At 45.0% G+C, this 15,701-nt stretch overlaps 1 protein-coding gene across 1 annotated transcript in view; it reads right to left on the minus strand.

Moving 5' to 3' along the window:
- The window catches only part of VWA2 (von Willebrand factor A domain containing 2), a 52,781-nt gene that overhangs the window by 27,958 nt on the left and 9,122 nt on the right, over positions 1-15,701 (minus strand). The window contains exons 3-5 of the mRNA XM_017543862.2: positions 12,555-12,629; positions 11,226-11,359; positions 4,917-5,026 (exon numbers count right to left, since the gene is read on the minus strand). Of these exons, the coding sequence (XP_017399351.1) occupies positions 4,917-5,026; positions 11,226-11,359; positions 12,555-12,629 (319 nt within the window). The remainder of the gene's footprint in view (positions 1-4,916; positions 5,027-11,225; positions 11,360-12,554; positions 12,630-15,701) is intronic.

The following is a 15,701-nucleotide window of genomic DNA, read 5'->3' on the forward strand; positions in this document are numbered from 1 at the left end:
GATGTGGAGGGCTGGCCCAAGGCGAGGGCTTACGTGCCCAGGGCTAGTAAGAAAGGCAGCCAGGTCATTGGACTTTGTGCCTGTGGTCTTCCCTAAGTCCTAGTTATACCTCCTGCCTTCTCAGTAGCCAGCACAGGCCAGCAGCAAAACGCTCACTGACCCAACTGGGGCTGCTGCAGAAGCTAACCACAGCCCCCATCACTAGTAACCCATCACTGACCACAGCCACCCACAACCCCATCCTTTACTGGGTGGTCAGCCCCACCAGGTCTGCTCCTGCCAAGCTAGACAAAGGCCAGGTCTCTAGACCACAGTCAGACTGGAGGGACAATCAGCATCCACCACTGAGACAACCAATATTGGGGCTGAAATTCTGTAATGAAGGAGTGAGAACACCGGTAAATCCACAGAGATTGAGTGTCCTAATTGAGGAAGCCATAGGAGATCCAATGCCTTGCAAAACTGGAGAAAAGACACCAAGTAAAGTTGCTCTCTGGATCCTTAAGTCACTAGCATGTCTTCAGCAGAGAAGGCTATAAATATTCAGGTTTCCTCCCGACGTCTCAAGCCCTGCACCGAATCCTTAGTTCTCCAAAACCCCTGGAGAAATGACATTCTCCGTTACTATTCTCAAAACCAACCCTAGTTCTGGCCAAGACTGCAAATGGGCCAAGTGAGTCATGTTTAAGCAATGATGTTGCCTTCTGCTCCCCACTGGAATTTCCTCACTGCCGTTCCCTTGACAGGCCTGGGACTTGGGAGATGATGGAAATGCCCTGCCACACCAGGCCAGCTGCATCTGCTCCGGATCAGCGGGGTAGGGTTCCCTTTTGCACCCAGGATGCTCTGGGGAGAAGCTGGTGGGTGCTGTAAGCAGGAAGAAATGTCAGTCTTCAGTGGGCATGTCGGGGAGATGGACACAGGAAAACAAAGCCACGTCTCGGGAAGAAGCTTCTGGGAAGGAGCTCTTGCTAGGTTTTCCTTGAAGTTAGTGTGTGATTAAAAACGGGCATCTCAAACCAGAGGGAAAAGATGATCTAGTCAGTCAATGATATTGGGACAACTGGAGAGCAATCTACAAAAAGATAAAGGATAAACTACAAATGAATTCAAGATTTTGGTGAGAAAATGTAAATATGAAAGTTCTAGAAAAACTCGGGAGAATTTCTAAAATTTCAATGTGTAAATGACCTTACTTTCTATTACTTAAAATCCAGAAGCCGCCCGGTGTGGTGGCGCACGCCTGTAATCCCAGCACTTTGGGAGGCCGAGGTGGGTGGATCACGAGGGTTAGGAGTTCAAGACCAGCCTGGCCAATATGATGAAACGCCTTCTCTATTAAAAATAAAAAAATCCAGAGGCCATGAAGGAAAGATTGATAAATGTGACTGCATGAAAAAAAAAAACCCAACAACTTGTGCAGGACAAAACATACCTTAATGGAATGAAAAAAACAAAAAAAAAGGCAAAACGGAAAATTTATGTGCAATTCATGTTAAAGGGTTAGTTTCCTCAATATATAAAAGAGTATCTGGGAATCAACATATAAAAAACCAACAATCCAACAGAAAATGGGCAAAGGATATAAACAGAGATCACAGAGCAGGAAATACAAAATAACTCTTTAAAGGAAAGATACCTGGCCTTACCATAATAAAATAGCATTTTTCCCCATCTGTTTAGCAAAAAACCAACTACAATATTTACAGGTTTAAACAAGTGTTCTCAAACATTGCTTGTAGAAATGTAAATGGGTACAGCATCCATGGAGGGCAATTTGTTAATATTTATTGAAAATTTAAAATGCACAGAGCTACTGGAAATTTATCCTACTTCCACATGTGAAATGTTATTTACGAGAGCACAGTATATTTTAACAGCAACTATCCATCAATAGAGGTTAATTAGACCTTGATAACTCCTTATGATAAAACATTTTAATGAGCTGTAAAAAAGTTATGCCTGTGTATACGGATATGGAAAGATTTCCAAGAAAATGTGAGGAGGAAAAAGGCATAAGGGAACAATGTGTCTAGCAGGCGATCCTTTGTGTAATAAGGGAGGAAGAAGAATATATATTCATCTTGTCTGTATTTGCACAAAGTGATTCTGGAAGGGACTCAAGAAAACAAGTTGAGGGACTGGGCAAATGGAAGATGTGTGGGCGAGAGGGAGGCTTTTCACTGTACATCTTTTTATTGAACCCATGTGAATGAATGAATTAGTTGAAAAAAATAACCTCCCCTGAGACCAACAGCTGGGTGTATTTACTTGGGTTAAACAGGAAGAATGTAACTTCAAAACAAGAAGGAAGCAGCTTAAGTCAGTAGTTAAGGCATTTTGTTTAATTGGTGGTTTGGGAACCAAATAGTTGCCTTTTATCTTTAGTTTACTGTATACTCAGAAACAGGTCCACCCAGCTGCCCAGCTGTCTCACCACGCTGTAATCACTCTGCCCCAGTCATTACATTAGAGCCAGGAAGTGAAGTTCTTAGCTTTTAAGTGTTAAGAGGAAGACTTCACATACCTTAAATCCAGCTCAACAACAGAGCATCCATAAAATCTTAATTTACAGCTACTTGACATTTCTTCTTGAAAACTAAAGTTAAAGACAGTAAAACTGGACACAAATCAAATCCCTTGTACACGGACACAACAAAAATACAAAAACCACAGCAGCAAATACATAAAACCTGTGGCCACAAGTCAGACTGACCCACCTTAAATCACCGTCATGCAAAATCCCTTCTGCAGCATGCCAAGGGCTCCACTTGACCTTGGAGGTCAAGACACTAACTCATTCACCCAAGCAAATACTCAATTCCTCTGCTTCCCAAGTCTTGCTGCGAGCAAGTTTTTCTCAAGTTAAGCCCAAATCTAACTCCCTGAACACCCAGACTCTACCCTTAAAAAACAGAGCCATTGTCCTCTCTCTTTCACATGAAAATGATAATCAGGTTCCCTCATTTATAGAAGTTTCCAGGCCTTTGGCTGTCCTGGCTCCCTCTCATGGGCACTGACTGTTTTGCCCATGTCTAACCAAAAAATCAGCCCCCAGGACTTAATGACACTTTCTACCTGTGGTCCAGCAACGTCCCGGTTAAATTCCCTGACTCCGGGATCTGCTCCCAACAGCATCAGCCAGGAAATTTCTCGTCACAGTTTTCTTACACCACTCCCTCCACACACACATACACCGCCACACTGCTGGCCATTTGCTATGTGATAGCAGGGTGTGAATGCTGAGGGTCAAGACAAATGGCCTAATGGAGCAGGTCCTGGGCTGAAGAGTCAAAAACCCCAGTTCTTCCATACTTAGCTCTCTCCTGAGGTTGCTGTGTGATCCTCAGCAGTCACTTAGCCTCTCTGAACCTGTTCCTTCATCTGTGAAACATGCACTAATTATCCATAGGACTTTTCATTCCCAACTTGTCAACCCCAGGGTCTCCAGGCTACTCATTTCAGGACACGCTACATCAATGCCAAGTTCAACAGTGTTTAATTTTTATACTACCTCCTTCGTGAATAACTAGTGATGCTTTATAAAGTAGACTTTTAAAAGCAGGGTCCTGTGCAGAGGATGGTGGGGAAATGGTATTTCTTGGCCCTGGCCCTTTTAGGGTCTATGCTGGGTTAACATCATGGTTAGAAAACTTCTGGGCTGCTTGTGCCTAGCTTGAATGATGCCTGCTATGGTATCTTCAGAAGCAAGATGATGTCAGCTCCAGGAGTGTGTTCCAGCTCCCAAAATGACACAGCATTCTGCAGAAAATCTGGCCCTCATGAAAAGCCACTTATGCTCCTAAATCCTAGAGGTTTTACTACGATTAATCTTGGAATGTTATCTTGGAAAACCACTTCCTTCCTCAACCTGTATGCAAATGGTCTCTAATGCAAGTAATTACAGCTTTTCTGGACTACAAGCTTCTCAATTTTTAAGTTGACTTTTGGGTAAGTTCATGTAATTCAAAATCCAGAAAATATTTAAGTTTGTATTGATGAGTCTTTTCTGGCCTTGTGCCCTATCAACTCACTTCCTAACCTCCCCATCAATGCAAAGCACTGTTTTCAGCCTCTTGAAAATCCATCCAAAGCATATACAAAGAAAATACAAAGATAGATTTTCATTCATCCCTCCTTATTTTTTACATAGAAAGTAACATGTTATACACACCATTTGCACCTGACTTTGACACTTCATTTGTTTTAGTGTTTTTCCATATCAGAGAGCTTCCTCACTCGCTTTCTGGAATTGCCTAGTGTTTCAATATATGCATGCATCATAATGGATTTATCTGTCCCTCCTCAATGTACATCTGGATTGCCTGAAATCTTTTTTTTTTTTTTTTTTTTTTTTTTTTNTTCCTGCACAGCCTGCAGATGAGCCAACAAAAGTTCTTTTCTTCGTAATTTACCCAGCCTCAGATATTTCTTTATAGCAATGCAAGAACAGACTAGCACATAACCAGATATTCACAATTTTTAAAGCACTCTCAATAACAGAGGGGCACTCTTTTTAGACCACAAAAACAAGGCTCAGAGAAGTGTGGTGAACTGTCCAGCTGCAGTGGTCACAAGGGACAGAAACGGGACTAAGACTCAGTGTTCTTCCTGTCCCTCCAGGCTCTAAATCCTATTTGTGACCTTCAACAGCACTTTCTCCTGGGTAATTGACAACTATGCCTCACAGCAGCAATTTTTTTGCTTGCACTTAAATTCCCACCTGGGACATTGTCATGCAATAAGGAGGGGCAGCCTTGAACATGGAATTCGCATGACCCTCTGTGCCCAGCTAGGCTCCTGAAAGCAGCCCACAGTCCTCTCTGTGAGCGCAGAGCAGGGCCAAACCCTTCAAGGGAGCGATTTTAAGAGTAGCTGGCCTCACCGTAACCACAGCAGTATCTGATCATACATACTTGAAAACCATCCTCTTGATTTTTGCCTTCACTTCCTGTTGGGTTGAAAATGAATCCAAGGGGAATTCCAGATGAGGAGTGGAACTGAACTGGAATGCTCCCACTCTGACCTGCAGGAGGAGACAGGGGGTTCAGGGCCCTGAGACTGGGGTTGAGTCAAAAACATTCCTAAGAGGAAAGAAGGGGCAGGAAAGGTTAACAACCCTGCCTCCTACCCACTCAACAAACACCAGTGCCAGAGCTTTCTCCAGTTCCCTAGAAGAAGGCTCCAAAGACCCATTTGAAGAATCCGGAAAAAAAACCACCAAATCTGTGTTCTGCACTGACAACCCCCAGTTCAATCTTCTTGACTTACCTCCTGCTAGGCAGCTGAACATTCTGGCAGCTTTCTCAGCTGAGTTTGTGCATCTTTAGGGCAAGGTCTCTGCTCACTTTTACCAACTGCCTCCCAGCTGCCAGTGCTGTCTTGAGCAATTTCATGCACTATCTCATTTAATCCACAGAGACACTATTAACACCCACATTATGGTTGGAGAAACCCCGATGTGGAGGGCTGGCCCAAGGCGAGGGCTTACGTGCCCAGGGCTAGTAAGAAAGGCAGCCAGGTCATTGGACTTTGTGCCTGTGGTCTTCCCTAAGTCCTAGTTATACCTCCTGCCTTCTCAGTAGCCAGCACAGGCCAGCAGCAAAACGCTCACTGACCCAACTGGGGCTGCTGCAGAAGCTAACCACAGCCCCCATCACTAGTAACCCATCACTGACCACAGCCACCCACAACCCCATCCTTTACTGGGTGGTCAGCCCCACCAGGTCTGCTCCTGCCAAGCTAGACAAAGGCCAGGTCTCTAGACCACAGTCAGACTGGAGGGACAATCAGCATCCACCACTGAGACAACCAATATTGGGGCTGAAATTCTGTAATGAAGGAGTGAGAACACCGGTAAATCCACAGAGATTGAGTGTCCTAATTGAGGAAGCCATAGGAGATCCAATGCCTTGCAAAACTGGAGAAAAGACACCAAGTAAAGTTGCTCTCTGGATCCTTAAGTCACTAGCATGTCTTCAGCAGAGAAGGCTATAAATATTCAGGTTTCCTCCCGACGTCTCAAGCCCTGCACCGAATCCTTAGTTCTCCAAAACCCCTGGAGAAATGACATTCTCCGTTACTATTCTCAAAACCAACCCTAGTTCTGGCCAAGACTGCAAATGGGCCAAGTGAGTCATGTTTAAGCAATGATGTTGCCTTCTGCTCCCCACTGGAATTTCCTCACTGCCGTTCCCTTGACAGGCCTGGGACTTGGGAGATGATGGAAATGCCCTGCCACACCAGGCCAGCTGCATCTGCTCCGGATCAGCGGGGTAGGGTTCCCTTTTGCACCCAGGATGCTCTGGGGAGAAGCTGGTGGGTGCTGTAAGCAGGAAGAAATGTCAGTCTTCAGTGGGCATGTCGGGGAGATGGACACAGGAAAACAAAGCCACGTCTCGGGAAGAAGCTTCTGGGAAGGAGCTCTTGCTAGGTTTTCCTTGAAGTTAGTGTGTGATTAAAAACGGGCATCTCAAACCAGAGGGAAAAGATGATCTAGTCAGTCAATGATATTGGGACAACTGGAGAGCAATCTACAAAAAGATAAAGGATAAACTACAAATGAATTCAAGATTTTGGTGAGAAAATGTAAATATGAAAGTTCTAGAAAAACTCGGGAGAATTTCTAAAATTTCAATGTGTAAATGACCTTACTTTCTATTACTTAAAATCCAGAAGCCGCCCGGTGTGGTGGCGCACGCCTGTAATCCCAGCACTTTGGGAGGCCGAGGTGGGTGGATCACGAGGGTTAGGAGTTCAAGACCAGCCTGGCCAATATGATGAAACGCCTTCTCTATTAAAAATAAAAAAATCCAGAGGCCATGAAGGAAAGATTGATAAATGTGACTGCATGAAAAAAAAAAACCCAACAACTTGTGCAGGACAAAACATACCTTAATGGAATGAAAAAAACAAAAAAAAAGGCAAAACGGAAAATTTATGTGCAATTCATGTTAAAGGGTTAGTTTCCTCAATATATAAAAGAGTATCTGGGAATCAACATATAAAAAACCAACAATCCAACAGAAAATGGGCAAAGGATATAAACAGAGATCACAGAGCAGGAAATACAAAATAACTCTTTAAAGGAAAGATACCTGGCCTTACCATAATAAAATAGCATTTTTCCCCATCTGTTTAGCAAAAAACCAACTACAATATTTACAGGTTTAAACAAGTGTTCTCAAACATTGCTTGTAGAAATGTAAATGGGTACAGCATCCATGGAGGGCAATTTGTTAATATTTATTGAAAATTTAAAATGCACAGAGCTACTGGAAATTTATCCTACTTCCACATGTGAAATGTTATTTACGAGAGCACAGTATATTTTAACAGCAACTATCCATCAATAGAGGTTAATTAGACCTTGATAACTCCTTATGATAAAACATTTTAATGAGCTGTAAAAAAGTTATGCCTGTGTATACGGATATGGAAAGATTTCCAAGAAAATGTGAGGAGGAAAAAGGCATAAGGGAACAATGTGTCTAGCAGGCGATCCTTTGTGTAATAAGGGAGGAAGAAGAATATATATTCATCTTGTCTGTATTTGCACAAAGTGATTCTGGAAGGGACTCAAGAAAACAAGTTGAGGGACTGGGCAAATGGAAGATGTGTGGGCGAGAGGGAGGCTTTTCACTGTACATCTTTTTATTGAACCCATGTGAATGAATGAATTAGTTGAAAAAAATAACCTCCCCTGAGACCAACAGCTGGGTGTATTTACTTGGGTTAAACAGGAAGAATGTAACTTCAAAACAAGAAGGAAGCAGCTTAAGTCAGTAGTTAAGGCATTTTGTTTAATTGGTGGTTTGGGAACCAAATAGTTGCCTTTTATCTTTAGTTTACTGTATACTCAGAAACAGGTCCACCCAGCTGCCCAGCTGTCTCACCACGCTGTAATCACTCTGCCCCAGTCATTACATTAGAGCCAGGAAGTGAAGTTCTTAGCTTTTAAGTGTTAAGAGGAAGACTTCACATACCTTAAATCCAGCTCAACAACAGAGCATCCATAAAATCTTAATTTACAGCTACTTGACATTTCTTCTTGAAAACTAAAGTTAAAGACAGTAAAACTGGACACAAATCAAATCCCTTGTACACGGACACAACAAAAATACAAAAACCACAGCAGCAAATACATAAAACCTGTGGCCACAAGTCAGACTGACCCACCTTAAATCACCGTCATGCAAAATCCCTTCTGCAGCATGCCAAGGGCTCCACTTGACCTTGGAGGTCAAGACACTAACTCATTCACCCAAGCAAATACTCAATTCCTCTGCTTCCCAAGTCTTGCTGCGAGCAAGTTTTTCTCAAGTTAAGCCCAAATCTAACTCCCTGAACACCCAGACTCTACCCTTAAAAAACAGAGCCATTGTCCTCTCTCTTTCACATGAAAATGATAATCAGGTTCCCTCATTTATAGAAGTTTCCAGGCCTTTGGCTGTCCTGGCTCCCTCTCATGGGCACTGACTGTTTTGCCCATGTCTAACCAAAAAATCAGCCCCCAGGACTTAATGACACTTTCTACCTGTGGTCCAGCAACGTCCCGGTTAAATTCCCTGACTCCGGGATCTGCTCCCAACAGCATCAGCCAGGAAATTTCTCGTCACAGTTTTCTTACACCACTCCCTCCACACACACATACACCGCCACACTGCTGGCCATTTGCTATGTGATAGCAGGGTGTGAATGCTGAGGGTCAAGACAAATGGCCTAATGGAGCAGGTCCTGGGCTGAAGAGTCAAAAACCCCAGTTCTTCCATACTTAGCTCTCTCCTGAGGTTGCTGTGTGATCCTCAGCAGTCACTTAGCCTCTCTGAACCTGTTCCTTCATCTGTGAAACATGCACTAATTATCCATAGGACTTTTCATTCCCAACTTGTCAACCCCAGGGTCTCCAGGCTACTCATTTCAGGACACGCTACATCAATGCCAAGTTCAACAGTGTTTAATTTTTATACTACCTCCTTCGTGAATAACTAGTGATGCTTTATAAAGTAGACTTTTAAAAGCAGGGTCCTGTGCAGAGGATGGTGGGGAAATGGTATTTCTTGGCCCTGGCCCTTTTAGGGTCTATGCTGGGTTAACATCATGGTTAGAAAACTTCTGGGCTGCTTGTGCCTAGCTTGAATGATGCCTGCTATGGTATCTTCAGAAGCAAGATGATGTCAGCTCCAGGAGTGTGTTCCAGCTCCCAAAATGACACAGCATTCTGCAGAAAATCTGGCCCTCATGAAAAGCCACTTATGCTCCTAAATCCTAGAGGTTTTACTACGATTAATCTTGGAATGTTATCTTGGAAAACCACTTCCTTCCTCAACCTGTATGCAAATGGTCTCTAATGCAAGTAATTACAGCTTTTCTGGACTACAAGCTTCTCAATTTTTAAGTTGACTTTTGGGTAAGTTCATGTAATTCAAAATCCAGAAAATATTTAAGTTTGTATTGATGAGTCTTTTCTGGCCTTGTGCCCTATCAACTCACTTCCTAACCTCCCCATCAATGCAAAGCACTGTTTTCAGCCTCTTGAAAATCCATCCAAAGCATATACAAAGAAAATACAAAGATAGATTTTCATTCATCCCTCCTTATTTTTTACATAGAAAGTAACATGTTATACACACCATTTGCACCTGACTTTGACACTTCATTTGTTTTAGTGTTTTTCCATATCAGAGAGCTTCCTCACTCGCTTTCTGGAATTGCCTAGTGTTTCAATATATGCATGCATCATAATGGATTTATCTGTCCCTCCTCAATGTACATCTGGATTGCCTGAAATCTTTTTTTTTTTTTTTTTTTTTTTTTTTTCTGAGACAGAGTCTCACTTTGTCGCCAGGCTGGAGTGCAGTGGTGCGATCTCGACTTACTGCAACCTCTGCCTCCGGGGTTCAAGCAATTCTCCTGCCTCAGCCTCCCGAGTAGCTGGGACTACAGGCGCGCGCCACCATGCCCAGCTAAATTTTTGTGTTTTTTAGTAGAGACAGGGTTTCACCACGTTGGCCCTGATGGTCTCAATCTCTTGACCTCGTGATCCGCCTGCCTTGGCCTCCCAAAGTGCTGGGATTACAAGCATGAGCCACCGCGCCCAACCTGCCTGAAATCTTTTATAGTTACACACATAATGCTGCAATGAATAACTCTATATGAGTACTATTTTGCATAGGCATGAATATTTGTAGAATAAATTCCTTTATGTAGAATTGCTGGGTTAAATGGTCCAAGCCTTTGTAACTGGGATGAATACTATTGGATTCCCCCCTAGAGGCTGCACCATTTCACACTCCACCAGCAGTGTATGGGAACACCAGTTTTTTCAAGATTTGCCAATGAAGGATGTCACCACATTTAGGTTTTTGCTAACTCAGTAGGCGAAAAATTGTACCTTAGGGAGAGGGTTTGCTGACGCTCTGAGTGACGTTGGGCTTCTTTTCCTTATGCCTAAAGGCCTTGCGTGTTTCATTTTCTGAAAACTGCCTGTGTTCCTTGCCCATTTTTCTATCGGATTGTTCAAAAAAATGCCCCTTTCAGAAATAAAAGCCACAGCTACCACTCTCTGCCATATTTAAGACTTACTATTTGAAGAACAAGAAATGAGAACATTGGCTGGATTCATCCAGGCAGGAGTAGTTCCTCTCACGTGCGAGAGAGAGTAGGAGCTGTGCTTCATCTTCCGTCTGCTGAGGTAGTAATAGCTTCAGTCTGCTTAGCATGCTTTCCCTTTCCCGTTGTTCTGCAAACACAACCTCTCTTTCTAGAGGAAAGTCAAATCTACTCCCTAACCCAAAAACGTGGCGGAGCTCTTAAGGTCTGGCCAGAAACTCTCTTCCCTCTGACTGCTGTGATTGGTCAGTGGATTATCATGTGACCTAGGCCTGTCCAATCAGAACTCTCCCTAGGACTTTGGCCAGCTCTATAGAGAAATAAGTCTCCTAATTTTTACTGGGTCACTAGCTTGAAGAACAATGTAGGACAACTTGGCTATATCAGGAAAACCTGGCTGGGAAGGAAGTCAACCAAAAGAAAAAAATATTGAGAGATGGGGAAAGAAGAGAAAGATGTCTCAGCCTCAACTCAGCTCTTGGATCTCACCACGCCTGGAACCAAGATTCAGCCCCTTGGTCTTCCCAGCTCCACACGCTGGTAGATGCCTCCTCTGCTTGAGACCGGGTTTCAGAAGATGCCCTAACACGAACACCAAGGAGACTTGCACTCACCTTCTCGGGGCTGATGTCCAGAGCGTCACAGACTGTGATGGCAAAGTGCTTGGACCTTTCAAAGCTCCCTTTCCCGATGCTGTGAGACCCATCTAGCAGAAACAGGATGTCCACTGCAGCTGAGCACCACATCACTAGGGAGAGTGGGACAGACAGGTGACAACCAGCAGCAAGTGAGTCTCACTCCTGAAGCAGAATGAAGGCAGAAACAACCTTGTGGTGGGCCGGCCTGCTGCCCCTCTTAGCATGAAAGGGGAGGACTAACCTGCAGAAGGTGGCCCTCCTCTGAAACAGGAGGCACACACACATGGATGTGATACTCACAAATGGCCCCTTACATGAAAGCCCTTGTATTATAATAATGGAAGAACATAGTTCAACACCACCAATTAAACTCTATGAGGGGGTCTACTGGGCCAGTGAGTGGCACTGAAAAGGCTTGGTCCCAGGCCTCAGGGAGCCACAATATAATGTGGACACAGGCACCCTGATATGTGAGGCCATGTTACCCAAGAGTTCAGCAGCAGTACTAGCAGCCATGTTCAGGGATACTGATTAGAGTGGAAGAGGAAGGAACATGGTAGGAGATGGTCATGGCAGGTAGCCACCTGGTTACCTGGTGAGCAGATAACAGAAATCCTTGAGGTATGGGCCAAGTAATTCAATAATAAGAATTTACTGAAGTTGGGCATGGTGGCTCACACCCAGAATCTCAACACTTTGGGAAGGAAAGAGGGTACATTGGTTGAGTTCAGGAGTTCTAGATCAGCCTGGGTAACATGGCGAAACCCTGTCTCTACTAAAAATACAAAAATCTATATGGTGCATGCCTATGGGCCCAGTTACTTGGGAGGCTGAGGATGAGGCAGGAGGATGGCAGTGAGCTGAGATTGTGCCTTGCACTCTAGCCTAGGTGACAAGAGGGAGACCCTGTCTTTTTTTTTTTTTTTTTTTTTTTTTTTTTTTAAAAAAAAAAAAAAAAAAAAGACTTACTGAGCTGTTTTTGTTTTTGAGATGGAGTTTCCCTCTTGTTGCCCAGGCTGGAGTCCAATGGTGCAATCTTGGCTCACTGCAACCTCTGCCTCCTGGGTTCAAGAGATTCTCCTGCCTCAGCCTCCCGAGTAGCTGGGATTACAGGTGCCCCGTTTTGTTTTTAAACCGAGGAGAGTAACTTGGTCAGGCCCCTGTTTGGGAAAAATGACTCTGGCCACAGCATGAAAGGAAGATGGGAGAGGGGCAGAAACTCTCTGGGGGAACACAGTTCTCCTCCAGTCCATCACGCAGAGGCCTGAGTGGGCATCTGGAAGGTGAGGAAGAACCTGGGCTTACTTTTGCTGGCAGCTGAAATCTTCCCGATGGTTTCTCTGCTTACGTGGACTTCCTGGAGAGATAGAGATGGGGGCACTAAGAGAGAAAACACCAGAAGCAACCATTAAAATGCTGAGAGGGGAGGAGGCTCAGTCTCTGTTAAGTGACCAGACTGAACAGGTAACAGGAGAGAAACCTAGAATGTGAAGGAGTGATGATTCTTGCTTCTCAAAAATTACCAGACAGATAACACAAAGAAACCCCTCAGGTCCCCCACTTCTGTGAGTTATCTTTGTATTTAAATGCAGGTACTTCAAACACAAAGAGGAAAAATAACACACAGTGGGACTCTGAAAAGTTTTGTCCCTGGTCAGGTGTAGTAACGGGAGTCCCTGGGAGGGCAGCTCCTTGCACTACCTCTAGGCACATCCTTGGAAGCTCCCTCACTATCCCCAGCTGCCAGGCCCTGCAGGAAAGACATCTCACTGCCTTAAAAATTAACCTTAATGGCCAGGCCTGGTGGACGGACTCCAGAGACTTCATTCATTTAGTCTCTACTAAAAATACAAAAATTAGATGGGTGTGGTGGCACACGCCTATACTCCCACCTACTCGGGAGGCTGAGACAGGAGAATCGCTTGAACCCAGGAGCTAGAGGTTGCAGTTAGCCAAGATCGCGCCATTGTACTCCAGCGAACTGTGCCTCTCTGCACCCAGTGCTCAGCTGTCATGGCAGGTGCCAGGCTTCAGGTGAGCCCACCTTGAGCCTGGGTGATGTCTCCAGTGCTCCCTGTGAAATTTCCTCAGGACTGCAGAGGCTATCCCCTGGACAGGAAGCTGCTTCATGTGTGACTGCTGCTGCTTTTTCCACTCAAGTCAGCAGCCCCCTCTAAAGACCAGCTGCCTGGGCTCTGGAACTTTTTTCCAGTTTTTTTGTTTTGTTTCATTTTTTGAGATGAAATTTTGCTGTCACCCAGGCTGGAGAGCAGATGGGGTTTCACCATGTTGGCCAGGATGGTCTCGATCTCTTGACCTCATGATCTACCCACCTCAGCCTCCCAAAGCGATGGGATTACTGGCATGAGTCACCACACCCAGCCAGGGACAGAACTTTAATCTGTAGGATGTGTGATAATACTGAGCCGGCAGCATTGAGACTCACTAACCTAGTCAAATTCTTTCATATTACAGACATGACAGCCAAGTCTTAGAGGGAATTTCCATACATTCTTATCTTTCCAGAGAAGCTGAGCAGTAAGGTAAGGCTAACCCAGGAGTAGGAAGAACTGGGTGTTAGTCCCAGCTCTGCTACATGGCTGTGTGACTTTGGGCAAGTCACATGGCCTCTCTGGAACTCCCCTGCCTTGCCGGTACAATCCAAGGATGATCAGATCAAGTGCATGTGACCGCAATCAGGAAGCTGGACAGGGCCACAGAAGGCAAAGGTCCATGATCAGCTGGAACGGAACCTGCACTGTGCCTGGAACTCCAGAGACTTCATTCAGGCCCTAACCCCAAACACGTCTCACCACTCCCCAACTCCTTGGCCATGAAGCTATTGTGTTACACTTTCCATCCACCCCACCTGGCTTAGAGACAGAGGGAAACAGGTGGGCTGGGCAGCCAGGCTGCAGCCACAAGCCCTCAACTTCCACCAGCCTTTCTGATCCCCGCTAGGTTCCAGGAAACAGGCAGGTGTTAACAGTAGCCAGTTCAGCAAAAAACAAATACCTACTCACAGAAACATAGACCAGGGAGGAACAGCAAGAAAGAATCCTGGATGCCACTGTGTTACCCCTCGACTTTGCAGAAGAGGATCCCAAGCCTCCCAAGTCCGCCTCTTCTTACTTGTAAGACAGAAATCTGCAGACACACATCAATTCCTTCCAACCTTCTCATATTTCAAAGAGGCTAGAACTTGAAAGGGACAAAGTAGGAAGTAAAAAGAAAGTTGATTTGCTCCATTATTCATTCATTAATCTACTTCCGGAGCATAAACCATGAGTCACATCCAGTGCAGGCCCTGAGATAATACAGTGGTGAAGAAAGAATGTTAAAGAATGTACAGTCTCTTTCCTTGAGGAGCTTACATCTTACAGAAAAGGTGTCATTTTTTAACATGCACACTAAACTCTTTTCTTTGTTGACTGCTACAGAGCAGGGGCTACAGGGGGCTTGAAGAGGGGGATGTGGCCTGATCCAGGAGGTCCTGGGGAAATTGTGTTGGGGCCAAAGGATGGGGAGGAGTTTGCCAGGGTGGCTTGCTGGGGCGAGGGGGTGATCCAAGCAAAGGAGCACCATGATTCAGATCCTCTTTGGTGGGGAGCAAGGATGCAGGGCAGGACTGGAAGGAGGGTGGGGTTGTGGTGCAAAGGGCATGGGGAGGGGCCCCCAGAGCAGACTCATGATGGCCACAGAATAAGATGAGACAAATACTCTTAAGAGCCACAGAAAGTCACTGAAAAATTTTAGTTGGGGGTGAAGAGGGGTCCAGACATGATCCAATTTGCATTTTGAAATGGCCACTGTTTCAAAATGGAATCAACCTAAATGCCCATCAATGACAGACTGGATAAAGAATATGTGGTACTTATACACCATGGAATACCATGCGGCCATAAAAAGGAACAAGATCACATGTCCTTTGCAGGGACATGGGTGGAGCTAGAAGCCGTTCTCCTTAGCAAACTGACACAGGAACAGAAAACCAAACACTGCATGTTCTCACTTGTAAGTGGGAACTGAACAATGAGAACACAGGGACACAGGGAGGGGAACACCACACTCTGGGGCCTGTCCAGGAATGGGGTAGGGGGAGGGAGAGCACCCAGGATAAACAGCTAATCCATGCTGGGCTCAATACCTAAGCGATGGGTTGATAGGTGCAGCAAACTATCATGGCACACATTTACCTATGTAATGAACCTGCACATCCTGCACATGTACCCTGGAACTTCAAAATAAACATAAAAAAAGAAATGGCCACTGCATGGAAGATGATCTGGAGGAGGACCAGGGACCCAGGGAGACCAGGCAGCAGGCCACTGAAGTGGTCCAAGCACAGGATGGCATGGCTTAGACTAGGGAGATGGCCACAGAGGGGAGAGATGCAGATGGATTCAAGAGACCTTTAGAATTGAAAATCAACAGGATTTGAAACACTCAATC

This window comes from Cebus imitator, unplaced genomic scaffold (genome assembly GCF_001604975.1).
Source record: "Cebus imitator isolate Cc_AM_T3 unplaced genomic scaffold, Cebus_imitator-1.0 Scaffold161, whole genome shotgun sequence".
Classification (NCBI taxonomy): domain Eukaryota; kingdom Metazoa; phylum Chordata; class Mammalia; order Primates; family Cebidae; genus Cebus; species Cebus imitator.